Raw genomic sequence first — 17216 nt, 5'->3', positions numbered from 1 at the left:
AATGCGTTGTAAATTCAGAACAGACCAGGACATGAGAATGAGACTGGAGGTGTGAAGGTGAAAAGCTCAGGAGCTGAAATACTGTATAATTGCTGCAGAAACAAGTTGCCTTCCACTCTGCCAGTGCTATTTTAATTACAAGCAGCAGGTATTAATAATACTTAAGGTTACTTAGGTGGGATGATGCAAAAAAAATTACTAGGATAAGAAAGGAAGGAAGACAACAAACAGAGCACATGGGCTGCAAATGCTGACAGCAACTGCCAAATCTTCATCTCTTTCTCACTCCCCTGGGCCCCACATCTATTCAACATTTGCTTAGTCTTACACTTTCCCATATCTTGGCTTTTTATCATTTTTAACATCACCCTCTTCTGCTTAGCGTAACTTCACAATGTAAGTTGGCACCTTCACATAATTCCTGGAGCCGCAGCTGCCCTCGGAAGCTTTTTGTCTGTAAGAATGCACCCTGTGCTTTTGCTGCACTGTTTTAATTCCTCTTTGGACTGCACGCTTCTCAGAGGTGCACTCCGTTACTGCCTGGAATATTTATCCTACCACACAATGACTTCTCTCTCCTATTGCCTAAGTAATAGAAATAGTCAAGAACAGAGGGAAGTTCCACCTGTGACTCAGCCCTACAGAGCAACAGAGAATACAGTGAGTGATCGGTAATTGATCACACCCTCCACTTACAAATCTTCTGAATGGTAAAACTGAAAATACAGAGGGACTCACCTGGATTTCCTCTTGCAATAGACCAGGAGATTATCAAATAGAAAGAACATTCTCTCCTGGATGTTTCCTGCTGAGATTTTTAACAAAGTCCCTTGCAGCAAGAGCTGTGTGCAAATATCTGTCAGATTTGACCCCTGAAACATAAAAACGAGAGATTAACTTTCCTTTAAGAGTGCATAATGAAGGTCTTTTACTAAAATGCTCTTATTTTATCTGCCATTTAACTGTGAAATAACTGATGCACTCATAAGGAGGAAAGTCTCCATTTCTAAACATGGCTAAACACATCATGTTTTGTCTTACAAATTTTTTTTTTCAGTCTTCATACACTACAATAAATCTTCCCTAATAAACTCACAGGGATTCTTTTCCTGAAGAGATCTTTCACTCTCAAAGTAACTGTACTGTGAGTCTCTCAAGACCACGAGTCTTCCCTTCGTACCTTGAGCTATGATGGCAAATACCACAAATGATGGCTTAAGGAATGCTTTCTAGAAGAATAATGTTTTTCCCTACCACTGTAGCTCTGATACTGACATTCACTACTATCAAGCATCTCTCTGAAAAATCCTCTCACTGGTGATGCACCTCTCCAACTCTTTTGTTAGGAGTATACACAGGTGCTCTTTTCTGGAGTTCTAACAAACACAAGCAAGTGGGACACAGAGCCACAGACAGCAGTGGCTGAGCCCTGCACATGGCGCAGCCAGAGGTACCCAAGCTGGGTGCTACAAGCACTCCAGCCTAGAAGCTTGGCCAGAACCTGAAAACCACAGGAGAGCACTCGCAAACATTTACTCCCCAAACTGTTACTCAGATTATTCTGAGGAAAAGCAATCATACAGTTCTTTAAACCAGGCCCTTTAGGATCAAAGTAGTTGAGACTTTCCAGGTAACTATCAGGACAGGCAAACTGCAAGTGTTCCCACATTCTGAACACACACACAGTCAAAAATCTGCTCCACAACTGTTCTATTGACCAAACAAGACAATCTGGCTAAACCTTAGGCACTAGCCTTAAATTCTTTGATCTACAATTAGTTTGAAGGTACAAGAGCAACTAATAAATAAAGGTCCATTTTCAGAAAAACACCCTGAGGCCTTGGAAACATTTAGCACCAATTCTGGATCAGTTACTAGTTTTTGCTTTTGTCTTTAAGTTGGGAGGAAAAACAACTTAGAGTAACAGCAACTTCTTCCACACTTGGCATGCAGACAAGAAGGCAGTGAGATGATATAACCCCCTGCCTTGAGTCCTTCTGGAAAAGAGAACTGACTTTTGCATTGCAGGACATTCATTATCTACATGACTGCTTAATTTTCAAAGGTCCATTAACCCAATATTCACAAATAAAAGAAAAATTCTGCAAAACACAGACATGAAATTCAGCTCCCTCTAGAAAGTCACCACACAAAGATCTGTTTGAATGATTTTAGACATTGCATGAGAGACTTTTTTTTTTTTTTCCTTTTCTTTTTGGGAAAGGTGCAGTCTGCTGCCATCAACCTGTTCAGGGAAAATCACTCAAATCAGCCTTTCTACGTGCAATGCAGTTACTCTAACGGTGTGAACAAAGCTTTGATTACATTGTTTGCTAAAGTGAACCTTGACAGGTGTGCTGTTCATATCTTGCTTTTACTTAACAAGGAAGCAGCTATTATTTCACAGAAGCCCAGAATACCCTGGATTGGAAGGCATCTTTAAGCTCATCCAGTGTCACCCACTGCCATGGGCAGAGATACCTTCCACTATCCCAGGGTGCTCCAAGCCCTGTCCAACCTGGCCTTGGACACTGCCAGGGATGCAGGGGCAGCCACAGCTGCTCTGGGCACCCTGTGCCCTCACAGGGAAGAATTTCTTCCCAATATCCCAACCTAACCCTGCCCTCTATCAGTCCGAAGCCATTCCCCCTTGTCCTGTAATTCCAGACTCTTGTAAATAGATTCTCTCCATCTTTCTTGAAAGCTCCCCCTTCAGGCACTGGAAGGGCCACAATTAAATGGTCACTCTGAAGTCTTCTCTTTCCTAGGTTGAAGAATCCCAATTCTCTCAGCTTTTCCTCATAGCAGAGGCGCTCCATTCCTCTGATCATCTTGGCGGCCTCCTGTGGACTTGCTCCAACAGGTCAATGTCTGTCCTGTGCTGGGGACTCCAGAGCTTTGAAAGGCTACCAAGGATGCAACATCAATTTGTGTGTTCCACATCTGAGTTTCTATATATTCTGGACGGAATGACACAAGAACCAGCTAGATGCAATAATTCCATCTGCTGTCTGATACGTTTTTAGTTTCTTAATCATTTTATGAGAAGACTGACTATATGTCCAGTAATGAGAACTTGTTATTTTTACAATGACTTGTTACTATGTCCAGGAGAAATCAGTTTATCTCAGAATTATGACCCCAAAGTCCTATTAGAACACATGCAAACAAGAACAGAAAGCAACTGACTGTACAATAGAAAAGCATCTTCATCACGTGATTTGCCCACAGAGGAATCAAGACTTCAGAGCACCACAAGATCAAGTACTTAATTTTCCAAAAGATCCCAAACCAGGAAAGGCAACAAGCACAGTGACATCGGAAATTGGAATCAATCTTTTACTGACACAGGAATCACCGGGTAAAATTATCTGACCTATTCTGTGCAGGAAGTAAAGCAAATTACTGCAACAGTTGCTTCTCACCTTAAAAATCTATGAATCTTTATTTTTCCATCAGACCCATCATGATGGTATCTAAATACTGTTGATGCATTTCCTCTTTTGCTGTTGGCCTACCTACCTCCCATTTAGACCCATTTGAAAGTTGTTTCAATAGTAAAAAACACAGTAAGATTTATTTGATGGTTTCAAAGACAATGCAGAATTTCTCACCTTTCTAAGTGTGATCAAGCTGCAGGGAAGGGGAGGGGGAAGGAAGAATAGAAAACATCATAGCTGGTAGAATTGCAAATTACAGCCAATTATGAAATGATCAACCTGCCTAAGCACCAACACATACATTACAACTCATGCTGTTCTGGTGTCGGGGTTTTGCTCCCCTATGCACTTCAGACTGGGAGAACTTGCTACTTGTATGTAGCAACTGTTCAGGAAAAGTAACTCACTGTGGGGAGGAGCTGTCCCCATAGAAATATTAATATATAATTAACAGAAACACTGTATTTACTTGTTTTTTACTAAGAAAACAAAAACTGGTTTTGCATACAAAAATTAGTCTCCTTATGCATCCTCTACTTTTCCTCTCCCTTTTTCGAAACTGATCTTTGTTTCCCAAAAGGATTAACCAGAATCAAATTGATCTGCCTGAAACTAATCCGTAGCATACAGCTACAAGGATTCTGTGCATTCCAAAAGCATGAATCTGAGCAAAGCTCATTTTGAGGAGCAGACTTCTGACTAAGCTGAAGGCCTTCAGTGGCTTCCCAGACTGGGGTCAGTTGAACATGTCTCCTCACTGCAATCTGTCTCAGAAACAGACAGAGTGACGCCAGCATCTGCTCCGTGCAGGACAGTGACAGGACAGTTGTATTTGAGAGGAAGACATGGATCGGTGGGTGGAGAGGTTGAAGAAAAAGTGTTGAACTAAGGAAATTGCTCTAAAGACAATCAACTGCTCTTGGTGAAGTTACAGCTGACTCTGAAGAACAAGGAGGCTCTGCAGAAGAAAAATGATGTTATGCTGTTCTCCAAGCTGGGAATACTCGAGAGTGGCACTGACAGGATGACGATCAGAGCAGGGATGGGCCACAGTTGAAAGGAAATGCAAAGTCACAGAAACCAGTGAAAGCTCTGGTCCAGCTAAACAGAAACATTAGTCAAGGTGGAACCTGTTCCAAATCACCTGTAAAAGGTACAACCTTCATGCTGGGTTGCTTGCACACTCCCCATGTTCAGGCTACGTCTCTTATATTCGTAAAATACTTGGTCCTAAGTAAGCTGATCTTCACTTCTTTTTGACAATTTAGAGGCATTGGATTCAAACAGTTGGAAGCTGCAGGCCTTGTTGATAAGTATATATGGTGTATAACCATACAGACAGGCCACCAGTGCTTCAGAATCCATATCTGTGCTACGAGAAAAGGGAAATTTTGTCTTTCAGGCAGGAGAGGCTGTCATCAGATAAACTAAAAATAGGTATAAATTTGCATTACAGACTTCCTTCTACAGTCAGCTCTGTGACTTATAGGACTGTGTTGTTAATCTAAAACTTTATTTAATTCAGAATTGCAGCTTTCCGAAAGAGAAGTTAGGAGCCTTTCTCATTAGGAATAACCTGTGAAATAGATCTGAAAGCACTAAAAGCAGTTATTTACAAACATCACTTTATTCTAGAGTCACAATTTGTTAAGACCCTTGCACTGTGAAGACTGGACACTATCAATCAGTTTAACACTTTTTCATATTTACAGAAGAAAAAAATGCTATCAGGTACATTAGCCTGTATTTGTGATATATAAAGTAAATTTTCTATTCAATATGCCACTAGAAAAGCTTAGAAATGTTCCACAGCTAACTGGGAGGGAAAAGCACTTCTTCCTTTTCTAAATTTTGAGCTGAGTGACCTAGATGTCTGTGTTACAAAAACAGTGCACAGAAACAAATCTGAAAGGGTTTTCAGCCCCAAAATATTGCTGTAGATAAGCTAAACCCTAAAAAAAACCCCCAGTAAGTTTGGACATCACTTTATTTATGGCCTCCTGGACACTTTAATAGTCATGCTTCAGACTGCAGATTTCAAACCATGGCTCTTGCCTAAATCACCCATGAGTTGCATTGAACCTGAAATGTTTTATCTGCTTCTGGAAGTCTTGCTATGTAGAATATTATACAACTTTGCTTGCTGAGCTTGCTATCCAGAAATTACAAAGCTGGATATCTGGGCTGTTATCACATCTGTAGCTGGATGCCAAGAACATCCTTCAGGGAGAAAATGAGCAAGGTTTAAAACATACACAAAAGATAAAAAACAACCCAAAAGAGACTCATGGGGAGCACCCAAGAGTCCAGCCATGAGGAAGTTTACATGACCTCTAACAAAATGTCCTCAGCTAAGAAATCCTCAGCTGGCAGTGATCAGCCTCAACACTTTAAATGTCAGCCTCACTAAACACCAGTGCCAAACTCTTCATGAGACCACTTAACACCCCTGACTTGCCATGGTGCACCTCTCAGAGGCTTCCAGCTCCACTGATTCAAGGGCCTCAGTTAAAGTCACCATAAGATAAGCTGCCAACCCCCTGCACCATCCTGACTTCCCAGTATTTCTACTGAATTTTAGACACTTCCTCTTCCCCCTCACATTCTAGTTTCCTCCCTTTCAGTTTTTTCCCTGCCATAGTAAATGCTTCTACCTACACAGAAGCACCTACTGAAAACACATCACAAGAAACACATCCATGAGTAACTTCACTGAGCAAACACAAATAGACCAGTTGCTTTCCAATCCAATGCTTGCTAATCTCACCTTTATCTTTTATACAAGAAATCCATACCATATGAAGCTAAATGAAATAAATTTCTAAGTTCCCAGAAAAACTAAAGGCTTGTAGGAATGGAAACTTCTGTTACTTGGACCAGTCTGGATTTCATCCCAATCTATCTGCCTTTCAAGTGAGATTTGCCCATTTGAAACATCAGTTCCATTGTAGCTCTAACACCTTCCTTTCTTTCATAATCCGTTTGTTCTGCTACAATTTAGCAGCAGCCTGCACACACAAAATAAAAACTAAATTTTGAACTCCCCAGAGTGATGCTGCCCACACCTTCAAGAGCATTTACACATCACAAAAGAAACACAAATAAATACCTGTACACAGCATGAGTCATTAAACTCCAGCCCACTAAACTGTGCAGTTAACGGCCTCCAGGGAGCTTGCTGGTCCTGCATCCTTACCTCCCATCCTTCAATGTGGGACTGCAACTGTTCAAGGGCTTCCAGTTTCTCCATCTGTCTCTTGGTCTCGTTGATATTTGTACAGACTGTCTTCATCGCCTGCAGTGCATTCTGGACAGCTGGGTGATCAGGATGCTTAGAGGGAGTCCTCTTAGCTAATTCCTTTTAAAAAAGGAGAAAACACAGAAACTGAGAAGTGGTTCATGGAAAGGTATGAGCATTAGCAAGCAATCCTGCACAAAAATGCCAGAACCACTACAAAATTAAAGTGAATTTGGGGGCATTTTACTGTAGATGCTGTTCTCCCTTCTTCATCTACAGGGTTAATATGAATGCTGTTAAATAAATGAGGCAATTGCACATGTTAAATATGCCACATTAAGAGAGCTCAAGCCAAGTATGTTTTGCTGTGTCAGATGTGTTTACTTTATATGTTTAGAAGGCTGGGGCACATGTCCTGACATAGAGACAAACAACATCTCTGCTCTGAAGGAGTCTGTAAGAGTCTCTGCTTCACTTGTTTCAAAGTACAACAGCCCAGTTAAGCCCCACCCAGGGAAAAACAGCAGAGGCAAAGCTCAGGACCTGACAATATTAACTAGTTTGGCAAAAGGGGCAACCACTGTCAACTCACAATTAAATAATTTTTTTAGACCAATAGTATTTCACAGTCAGCCACAACTGGCTAAGAATACTTTAAAGAAATCTAAAATATGGCTGGTAATTTTATCTTGATACATAATATGGTGTTTAAGACTGAAATACTTAACTTTCTCACTGTTTTGCCTCAATATGTTATTTGGTTGTTTAAAAGTCCTGTGCTGCTGAATTGCATTCATTCTGCATGAGACACAAGAACGAGTTTGGGTACAGCCAGAGGGCCTGCCCAGCACTGTGATCTGAATGGAGCTAGATTGCTTCAACCCATCTGGGATTTACAGAGTAACAGATGCACAGGGAAAGGAGGCTCACTGCCACAAATGTCAGTTGATATCACAAATGAAATTCCCTGTGGAAGTCTTTACTCTACTTTTGCTGAAAGTCAGGCCAAGAACAGTCAATGTTCAAAAAGCAAAGGCAGGAGACGTGTTATGCTTTGGTGATACTAGCCTCTGCTCCATGGTTGCAACATAGATGACTCTCACTAAAAATCAGTGAAGTTCTGCAGCTCCAGTGTCACCCATACAGCACTGGAAACAGGTATGTACACACTAGCACTGTCTAAACATCCCTTTGGTCAAAAATATCACCAAAATACAGAGAAAGACCTCTTCATTCACAGCACATCCTGCTGCAACAAACAGCATCTTCCCCACGCCAGTCCCACCCCAGGAGCAGGAGAGGAGGCTGGGAAAGGCAGGGAGGGTGCTGGCTGGGACTGGCATTCGCTCCTCCACAGCCCTGTCTGAAGCCATCCAAGGCAAAGCCATGCTGCCCTGACACCACCATTTCCCAAAAGAGCAGAGCTTGGCACTTCCAAAACACAGGGAGAGAGCTCTGGGTATTTATTTCTTTTAGTGACACATTAATGATGTGTAAACTCTAAGAGCATTTGACAACATTTTGAAAGGCAGCTAAAAGACAGCCCAGATGGCAACCCCTGGGTAAGTTTTGTCCTCCACAAAGCCCAAAGACGTTGTCGTCTGGAATTGCTATCTCATGTATTGCAACTTGTGCACCAATAGGGCCAGGAAATGAGGTTGCTGCCACTTGCAGAAAACTACTTCTTGCAAAGAGTTTCTTAAACTAATTCATAAAACACACTTTTCTTTCTTCTTTGTTTTTTAAGAAGTCTCTGACATCCTTCCCCATGTCCTCCCTTGCTACAGAATACTGTGTACTTCAAGCTGACAGCAAACACACTTTGCAGTTGAAAGTTACACGTTCCTTTATTTTAAAAATTCCTTCCCCCTATCTTTATTCTCCTGAGGACATTCAGCATGGCTTAACATGGACTTTATACAAGGGATGCTGACACTGCACTGACTGGTGCAGATCACTGCTGCCAGGCTGCCTTGCTCTGCGCCACAGCCCAGGGCACAAACCAACCGCAGCTTCAGAGCTGCAGCCCCAGCTGAGCTGCCAAGCAACACAGGTTTACAGACACAACAAAAGACAACGTATTTCTTTGTTTATCAGTTCAAAAAGTTGTGTTAATCAACAGTTCAGCTCCAAAATGTGCTTAAAAAAAACCCAAACAAACTGCAATAAAAACCCAAACCACCTTTCTGTAAACATAAATGTTTTATATCTGTTTTATATTTGTATTTTAGTTTGTAATATTTGCCTGTATAAAATTCATTCTCCACTTAAACCAACCAGAAAATAAATGTCACATCAGGCTTCCTCTGTGTACCTGCCAATCACAATAGTTTTTTTTATTCTGCATATTGTTAAAATTTGTAATTTATGTCAGTGTCTCTGCAGGGTAAATACTTGACAAGCAATGGTAGATCAGATAAAACAGATTAGCTTCAATGTGCCACCAAACCTATAACATATGCTGATCTAAAATGCAATAAAAACATGTTTCCAGTTTTATAAATATCAGCAGTTATTTGTGATTATATGCATACGTGGAAGACAAAAGCATGATTTATAAATTGGCAGGGCTCCTTACAGCTCTGTAGGGAAAATAGACAATTTTTAGTATTACGTTACATAGGGTTGGATTTCAACCACACAGTGTCATGAATCTAAGAGCAACACAACTTTTCTTGGGGGAGGGAAGGGGAGGAAAAAAAACCAACCCCCCCCAAGATAAATATATTCAATTATGGCCAAGTAGAAGGTTCTGTTTCTTGAACAGCTACAAGAGGAATGGAGAGATGAGGGAGACAATAAGGTAACCTTCTTTCATCCTGTTCTATATGCACACCACTGACTTCCCATCTTTCCCTTTCCAAGTGCAGGCAGTGATCATGAAGGCCTCACTGCTGGGCTTTCCTTTCCAGGGGATTCTGACTCTGGTGACTGCTCTCTGCATACAAGTTTTTCTGCCCCTCCCAGGGCCAGTGACTCTGCCCCACATGAAGCAATACATGATTACTGCCCTAATCATCCATGGAAATGTGTACACTCCGATATTTTTAAAGGATCAGAGGTGGAATGTGCACTTCTGGCTGGAGTCTGAGCAAATCCTCGACAGACCAGACCTCAGCCAAGGCCCAAGCCCTGTGAACTCTGGGCTCTCAGGAGCAGCAGGGTGCGGCTGTCATGTGCTGCACATTCCTCCTGTGCCAGAGGAAGGAGACACAAGTGACTCTGCCTAATCCCCACACGATGGTGTGATTAACTCATGATCACCACTGCCCCAGGGTTTGCTCCTTGCTGACATAAATGCACTCTATTAAGGGGAAAAGAAAATTTTTGTTCAGAGATTGGTTTACACAACAGCTCCTTCTACTCCTAAGCAGTGGGGTTAACACTAGTTTAATAGAGTCCCACAATTATCACGGGCAAGACAGAGCTGCCTTCACCCAAACCCTCCTGCTGGAAACATCTGCTCAGCAAGTTCTCCAGCCACAGACCCGTGCTGGCTCCCAGTGGCTCACACGGTTTATGCCCTAAAGATCTGGATGTCCCTTCACCTCTGCTACCTTCCTTCTTCCCAAAAACCAGTGCCCATCACAGCCAACACAGTTTTGTTTAGCTTGACCCTAGTCCAAGCCTCCTCCTCAATTATAAGGAACTAATTTACTGACTGACAAATTCTACACTAATTTTCTTGCATTCTGTCTGAAGCAGACAAGAACTGCATTGGGGCAAAAATATTAATATCATTACTTCTCTATTTGTACAGAGATTATGAAATGCCATAGCTAGGTTTGAGTCCCATCCTTCAAACCACACAAAAGGCTTGCAAATTAGACAGAGAAAAAGCTACCAAAATGATAAAACTCAAACCCCCCCCCCCAAACCCAACCAAAAAAACCCCCTAAAAAACAAAAAACCACACAACAAAGCCCCCAAAAAACCTCACCCACAAAAAAAAACCCACCTTACCCTCCCTCACAAAAAAACCCAAACCAAAAAACCCAACCAGAAGCCTGTTTACAGTCAGCCACTTCAAACCTCCAATGTTTGTGCCACAAAAACTGTGAAAGTATAAATAAAATTGAAATTTATCAATCACCATCATTTGAATCATTGTTCTGTCTCCATCATTTGTCAGTTAAAAAAAACTGAACAGCTTCATCAGAGGATGAGAAAACATAAGGTCACTCGTTGCAGGATGCCATATTTCATTGAAAATTATTGCAATGCTTAAAGTGGATCAGCACTTGGAGATATTCCAGTGTATTATTCCTAATTAACTTAATTAGGACCCAAACCCAAACCAACTCCATGCCAGATGCTATTATTCTGAAGAACACACACACACACACACATATGATATTAATCAAAAGTAGTTACAGTATTTAAAATATGTGCCTTACCCTACTACTTCAGTTTACTTTCAAACACAAAGAAGTCTGAATTACCTTGTGCATATTAGCTTTATCAAACCCACCTACTTGGCTACACTAAATACTTACATTAGACAAGGTCATATCAAAGTTACCAGAAAATCTGGATGTTCACAAACTCTTGCTAAAAACAAAGTAAAAGAGAAAAGTAGGCTAGCTCTGGTCTATGACTTTTCTCATCAGTTGGAATACAATAGTATCTGTTTGCCCTGGGAATTAGATAAAGTAAGATCAAATCCCCATGAATACAAAAGAGCTATTTCAGGAGCAATAACTGAAATTCAGTAGCAAAGGGAGAACAAACATTTCATTTGAGGGTTGTGCTATTTTTAAATCTATCTTTTTTTTCCCTTGCTTGGAGAGCTCCATTTTCCTGGTCAGCACAAACAGAATCCACCTGTGTTTTCCCTTAACTGTTCTCATGTCTGAGACATTTGTGTCCACTCTGGTAATTTCATGCTAGCAACTATCAAATAAGTCTTGAATAGGACACAACTTATTTGCTACAAACTCACTACCTTTGAGAATCACAATCAACCACACTTCATAATGGTCACTGATATTTTCTGAGCCAAGCAACTTCTAGTGATGGTATTATCTCACTGACTGAGGCAGATTTGTTGCCTAATGAAAACCTAATTCCTCTTTGCTTTTTCTTAAAACTTTTATTTCCTGTCCAGGAATCTTCAACTAAGTGAACAGTCTGTGTGATTTTTATCAGCCTGTATACAAGAAGAAATCCATAGAAAAATGGAATGCAGCACCAGGAGATGCCCGGTCACGGCTCCTCCCTGCAAGGCCATTTGTTCAACAGGTACATGTGGGTCTGGGTCAGCTGCCCCAGAGCCAAGGGCAGGCACAGGGAGGGCAAATTCATCTTTACCCCACTGTGGTTTGAAGGCAAGAAACACTGTTTCTTGGTGGTATTGGCTTTGGCTTTCCAAGAAAGGATGTCTGATCCCCAGGAGTTTTGACATATACAGGTGTACACATCAAGGAGCGGGGGAGCCAACAGTTTATTTCCACCAGTATTTGATCCCCAGAGCCCAATGACTTCAGCTGCCATTTAACACTAAAAGATTTTAATTGTAGCTTAGAAATATTTATTTTCTCCTAGTCTTTTGTCATTCCTCCAGTCCCTGATACAGAACCTCACACTTCCTGAAAGACCTGCCCTAAGAATGGTGCTGAGGAAGGGGTAAATTTAAAGTCAAAAATACCAAAATGTCATTGCACCAATGATGCTACTATCTTGTAATCAAAAGTATGAGTTTCTTCTTGGTGTGTTTCCTAGAGCCAGCGTCTTTGTAGGATTTGATTAAAAGCCCTGAAATTTCAGAGGATTTTGTAGTATTGGCATCTTTTGCCATTCTAATATTTTGTAGAGCTTTTAAAACAGCACAGAAATTTCAATTTGCCAGTCAAGCTACCGTCAGTAGATAAAAAAGTCTACAGATTATCCAAATTGATAGAGTCCCAGCACTCATAACCATGTTTCCCAAAAAAATTAGAAGTTAAGCAGGCCTAATTAGCAACGAGTGATTTAGCAACACAGTAATGCTAAGAGAAAAATCAGAGGCACTGAGGTGCAGAAGTAATGTAGGAAGTTCTCTAAGATGGCCCTGTGTGGCTCAAGAGATGACTGCTGGTCCCCACATTGCAGGACCAGACCCAGCACATGAAACCACAGCAACTTCAGAGCTGCTACCAGTGTATCAAAGACACAGAGCAAAAGATAAGAAATATGAAGTACCAACAGTGATCTTTTGATTTAATCCAAAAAGTCCAGAAAATTTTGGGACAAAATTGGTTAAAGATCACTTTTAGATAATCATAGTAAGGTACACCAGATACTGACCACTCTGGCTGGATTAAGATGTCTCCAGCATGGAATAAATGGATGAAGAAACCTGGTGTTCAGGTTTCATTATCTATACCAATAATGATTCTCTTCATACAAATGGTAACCGTGACAGAAAATCTGCTGGAAATTAAAACTTCACCTTTAGTAACAGCACAAATGTAGAGATCAAAATTAAGAACCCAGCCACTATTTCATCTGGTTGAAGTTTCTTGGATTATAGAAAAGGGATCTCTGTAACAAAGCAAAACCAACTCTCGTTTTCAGTCTTGAACACGCAGCAAAGTAACAGTCCTGGAACACGCCACAGAATGAAAAGAAGAAAACAAACACTATCCAAATCCGTGGTCCGGAATTCACATTTTGAAGCCCTCACATCCCCTGGCCTGTTTACTGTACTGGATGCCACAGAACCTCCCTTTCTGCACACATGGATGTTGCTCATCATGCAGATCCACAGACTAGACAGGCACCAAACTCTCTCCACAATAACCCCAAATAAAGGCCACTTAAACTGAGGCATCATTAGGTTTTCAATCATCTCTACCTAACCAGTCCTCTCTGACAACAAATCAGAGCTGGAGCCATCTATATGCTTTCCTGATCTGAAAGCATCCTGGCCCCATCTTGACTATTATTAATGCTGTGGAAGAAATACTTGTAGCAGTCTCACCCATTAGCTTCTCCTGCTGTGTCTAGACTGCTTTTGTTTGCTCAAACTGTAAGTGGAGTTGTGGATAGACTGACTAGTAAACTAGCTGTATGCACATGGGTTCCAGCAGCTCAGTCCGTGACTGTGCTGTGAGATGGATCTGTGCTCAGCTGTACAGACAACATAATTCCACCTGCAGGAAAGGCATATTTTGAAAATTTGTCTCTGAAAGCTGCAACTGGATGGAAATAAACCATTTAAACATTTACGAGATGAAATAAGCAATTTACAATTTTAAATGGAACAGCAGATGAGTATCAAGTTAACCAGCTCGTACCTATGAAAATCCTCAACGGCGCTGAAGGGATGGACACAGCACTGCAACAGCCGTACGCGACATGGCTGACTCATGTGACCAGCCCAGAACTAAGAGCACCAGCTCATCACAGAATTCTTACTTTCTTCCAGAACTCAGAAAGGGACCTTTCTTTCAAAATATGAGGGAAAGTCTTCATTTTTTTCTTTTTTTATTACTTTTGTTTTAGTAAACACAGTGTTACTCTGGCTGAGGAAGAGACTGACATCACAGAAGATTGATGGCTGTTAGCCACAGAGTATCTACAAGGCCATTGGGGGATGCAAGCTCTCCCAGAAACTGCTTTCTCCTTTTCCCTCTCCTTGTCCCCATCAGGCAGGTGACCCAGCCCTGACCTGAAAGGATGAGAGGCAAGTTAGCTCTTTTTAGGTCTTTTATGCTTTATCTTCTACGGTAAGAATCCTAGCAAGGGGGCCAATTAGTGCCACATACCATAGTCATTTCTGAAATGACACCCGCCCATTGGGAACTCATCTGAGACAACCAAAGAGTTTTCAAACAAGCTGCCAAACAGCTGTCAGAAGATACAGGATTTTGATCATTAATGACTTGATCACCATCAGGCTAGAGACCTTGTAATGACAAACATATCCCGTTTAGAGTCCCCAGAGCCATCCAGTCCCTCAGAACACTGGCACAATTCTAGCTAGACACAGCTTTACAGAAGTGGCTAAAACAGCTTGCACAAGCCTTAATAAACATCTGAAGAGCACTGAAGTCAAAAGGCTTTGGTTAGTCAGCAAGTCACCCTGTCTGCTCTACCCAGACCATTACAGGATTTAGCAGCCTGCCAGCATCAGGCAGCTTTTTGCCTGTACCCATAAAAAGCCATTTTCTTCAAGGATCCAACTTTCAGAAGTGTAAATCAGGAAAGCAATAGTGGCAACAAAAGTCAGGGCTAAAAAAATGTAGAATCATTCCAAGAATAAAACAACCATCTGCAGAAATACTTTCTCTGATTTACCTTGAGCAGAAGAGGATATTTGCAAATTCTCTGAATTGGAGTCAGCAGATAACCCTCTAGTGGAATGTCTGTTGTCTTTCTGCCTCCCAAAAGCATGCAACCCTACAATCAAAAAAGAAACAAATGTTACTTCAGACACAAAGCTTTCAGATGATTTTTGACATGATTTTGTATTTCTAAAACATGTGTTATGGTCAGAAAGCACTTTACCACACCTAAGGTACAGGAAGTGGCATTTCATTCACCACTGACATACAGCCATCAAGTCTGCACAGTTCTGCCAGACATCAGTGGAAGAAAATTTGCTATGGATAACAGTGGCTGTGCAGAAAGGTATCTTTTTAGAGAAATATTATACAGCTGGTGACTCAAAAAATGCCCTACCAATACGATGGCAAACAGGAAACCTAGATGGACCATTACCTAAAATAATCCAATTTACCCCCACAACAGATAGGACCAGCTGTCTTTGTTAGCTATGTGAAGTTGTATACTGCTGGTCCAGAAAACTCTTGAAGGCTAAAATAAAGCCTACTAACTAGTAATCATGTAATTAACTCTAGTCCAGTTCTCATGTCTGAATTGAACTGGAATTGAAACAAATGAGTCATCTGCATAACATCCACCAATTCTCTGGCAAAACATGCCTAAGCACAGCTGGACAAATAGCCTGGGCACACTTGCTGGCTAATAAGCACACATGGAACTTTTCAACAGCTTATGGAAATTCATTTTTCAGGATTGATATAGGAGTTTAAGAACAGGGTATGGCATTGGGAAAAAACCCTTATAGTCCTTGATCTGTCCTTAATTTGTTACAGTAATCTGTAATCTGTGTGACAAATCAATACTGACCCATTGTAAGCTTTTTATACATTTCCCTGACAATTCTACTATTGGCTGTTGCCAGAGACAGGTAATAGATTTGGGTGGACTTCACATTTATTTCAGATAAACTATTCCACATTCTTATGTTCAACCATGAATATGAACTTTGCTCCAAAAGTCACTCCAGTTGCAAACCTGTCCTGTCCACACAGAAGCTGAACTTTAAATGCAGTTCAGCCAAGAAGTGCCTACTTTGGGGCATCACCAGTAATGTTTTCCCCTGTGAAATACAAACCGTGGCTCAGACACACTCTGAAATTTAGTGAGTTTTTTGGCTGTAGTTCAACAATTTTTCTCTTCAATGAATGTTCACAGACATCATACATAATATCTCATTAGTCCTAACTGGTATTTTTAAAGACAATTGTCTGTAAAATAACCGGTTCCCAGGCTATTCTAGATCTGTAGCACTGGCTACCCAGCTCACAATGCTCCCTGTCCAATTTCCAAGTCTTGGGTGATTCAGTCCTTCCCATCTCTTCCCCTCTCTCTAGCTCTGGGCTCAAAACTGCCCTTTAACACTTACTGATTTTTCAAACACATTCCCACATTCTATGTTTCAGCAGCTGTGAGGGGGCAATCGGGCCAGTGTATCCTCACAAGTAAAGCTTTGTACTTTAGTGCTGCCTTCTCTGCATAGTAGCATTGTAGCATTGGTTTGGGAGGCTGAGGAGAAAGGGAAGGGAAGCCTGGAAGAAACTACAGCAGCCACAGCTAAGTAGACAAATCAGTGCAGCCTCTCTTCCCATATTTGCTGCCAGTTTAATAATCTCTTGGATTCAGGTGCTACAGCAAGCCACAGTAGACAGTGTGACATCCCTCGTAATCAGTTTGCCAGCTGTTGTCTCTAACACAAACAGGAAACTGTCAATACAGTGGAAGTGGAGAACATTCTGAATGCTGGGAAGGACAGTGTTTACATGCACCTTCACTCCTCTTTCATTGGTTTCCCTCACCAGAAGCACCCAAAAAAACTAATGAACAAAGTAAGGGTCATTTAGTAATTCAAAGGAATGGTTTGATAAGGTTCATTAAAACTCAGACATGACAAACAGACTCGGACTATGCAACAGCATGAGAGTAGGCTCGCTCTGAGGCCTGTATCTTGCGGGCAAAGGAATGCTCTGGCCCTGCTTGTGACTGACATATATGCAGAAGTTTTCTTTTGCTGTACTACATTGGGAAAGAACAGACCTTTCACAGAAAACAAAATAAGAAGAGCAGAAAGAAAATCAGGTCCTTTGCAACAAAGGCAGCCTTCTTTTACTTCATAGAATTTACTAGGAAAAAAGCTAATGTGACAAATTATTCCTTTGCTTATGTGCCAACCCTGTTACAAATGCCATGCATCCATGGCCAAGAAAACAAGG

The 17216-nt window shown here is 41.3% G+C and overlaps 1 protein-coding gene across 4 annotated transcripts in view; it reads right to left on the bottom strand.

The window, feature by feature from the left end:
* Window positions 1-17216, bottom strand: part of PREX1 (phosphatidylinositol-3,4,5-trisphosphate dependent Rac exchange factor 1) — a 144737-nt gene that overhangs the window by 58204 nt on the left and 69317 nt on the right. For all 4 annotated transcript variants that reach the window (XM_048321609.1, XM_048321607.1, XM_048321608.1 and 1 more), the window contains exons 5-7: window positions 14959-15060; window positions 6637-6798; window positions 739-872 (exon numbers count right to left, since the gene is read on the bottom strand). In XM_048321609.1, the coding sequence (XP_048177566.1) occupies window positions 739-872; window positions 6637-6798; window positions 14959-15060 (398 nt within the window). The remainder of the gene's footprint in view (window positions 1-738; window positions 873-6636; window positions 6799-14958; window positions 15061-17216) is intronic.

The sequence above is a fragment of the Corvus hawaiiensis genome, chromosome 17, assembly GCF_020740725.1.
Source record: "Corvus hawaiiensis isolate bCorHaw1 chromosome 17, bCorHaw1.pri.cur, whole genome shotgun sequence".
Classification (NCBI taxonomy): Eukaryota; Metazoa; Chordata; class Aves; order Passeriformes; family Corvidae; genus Corvus; species Corvus hawaiiensis.
The sequence above is the reverse complement of the archived record's forward strand: the minus strand, read 5'-3'. Positions and strand labels throughout refer to the sequence as shown.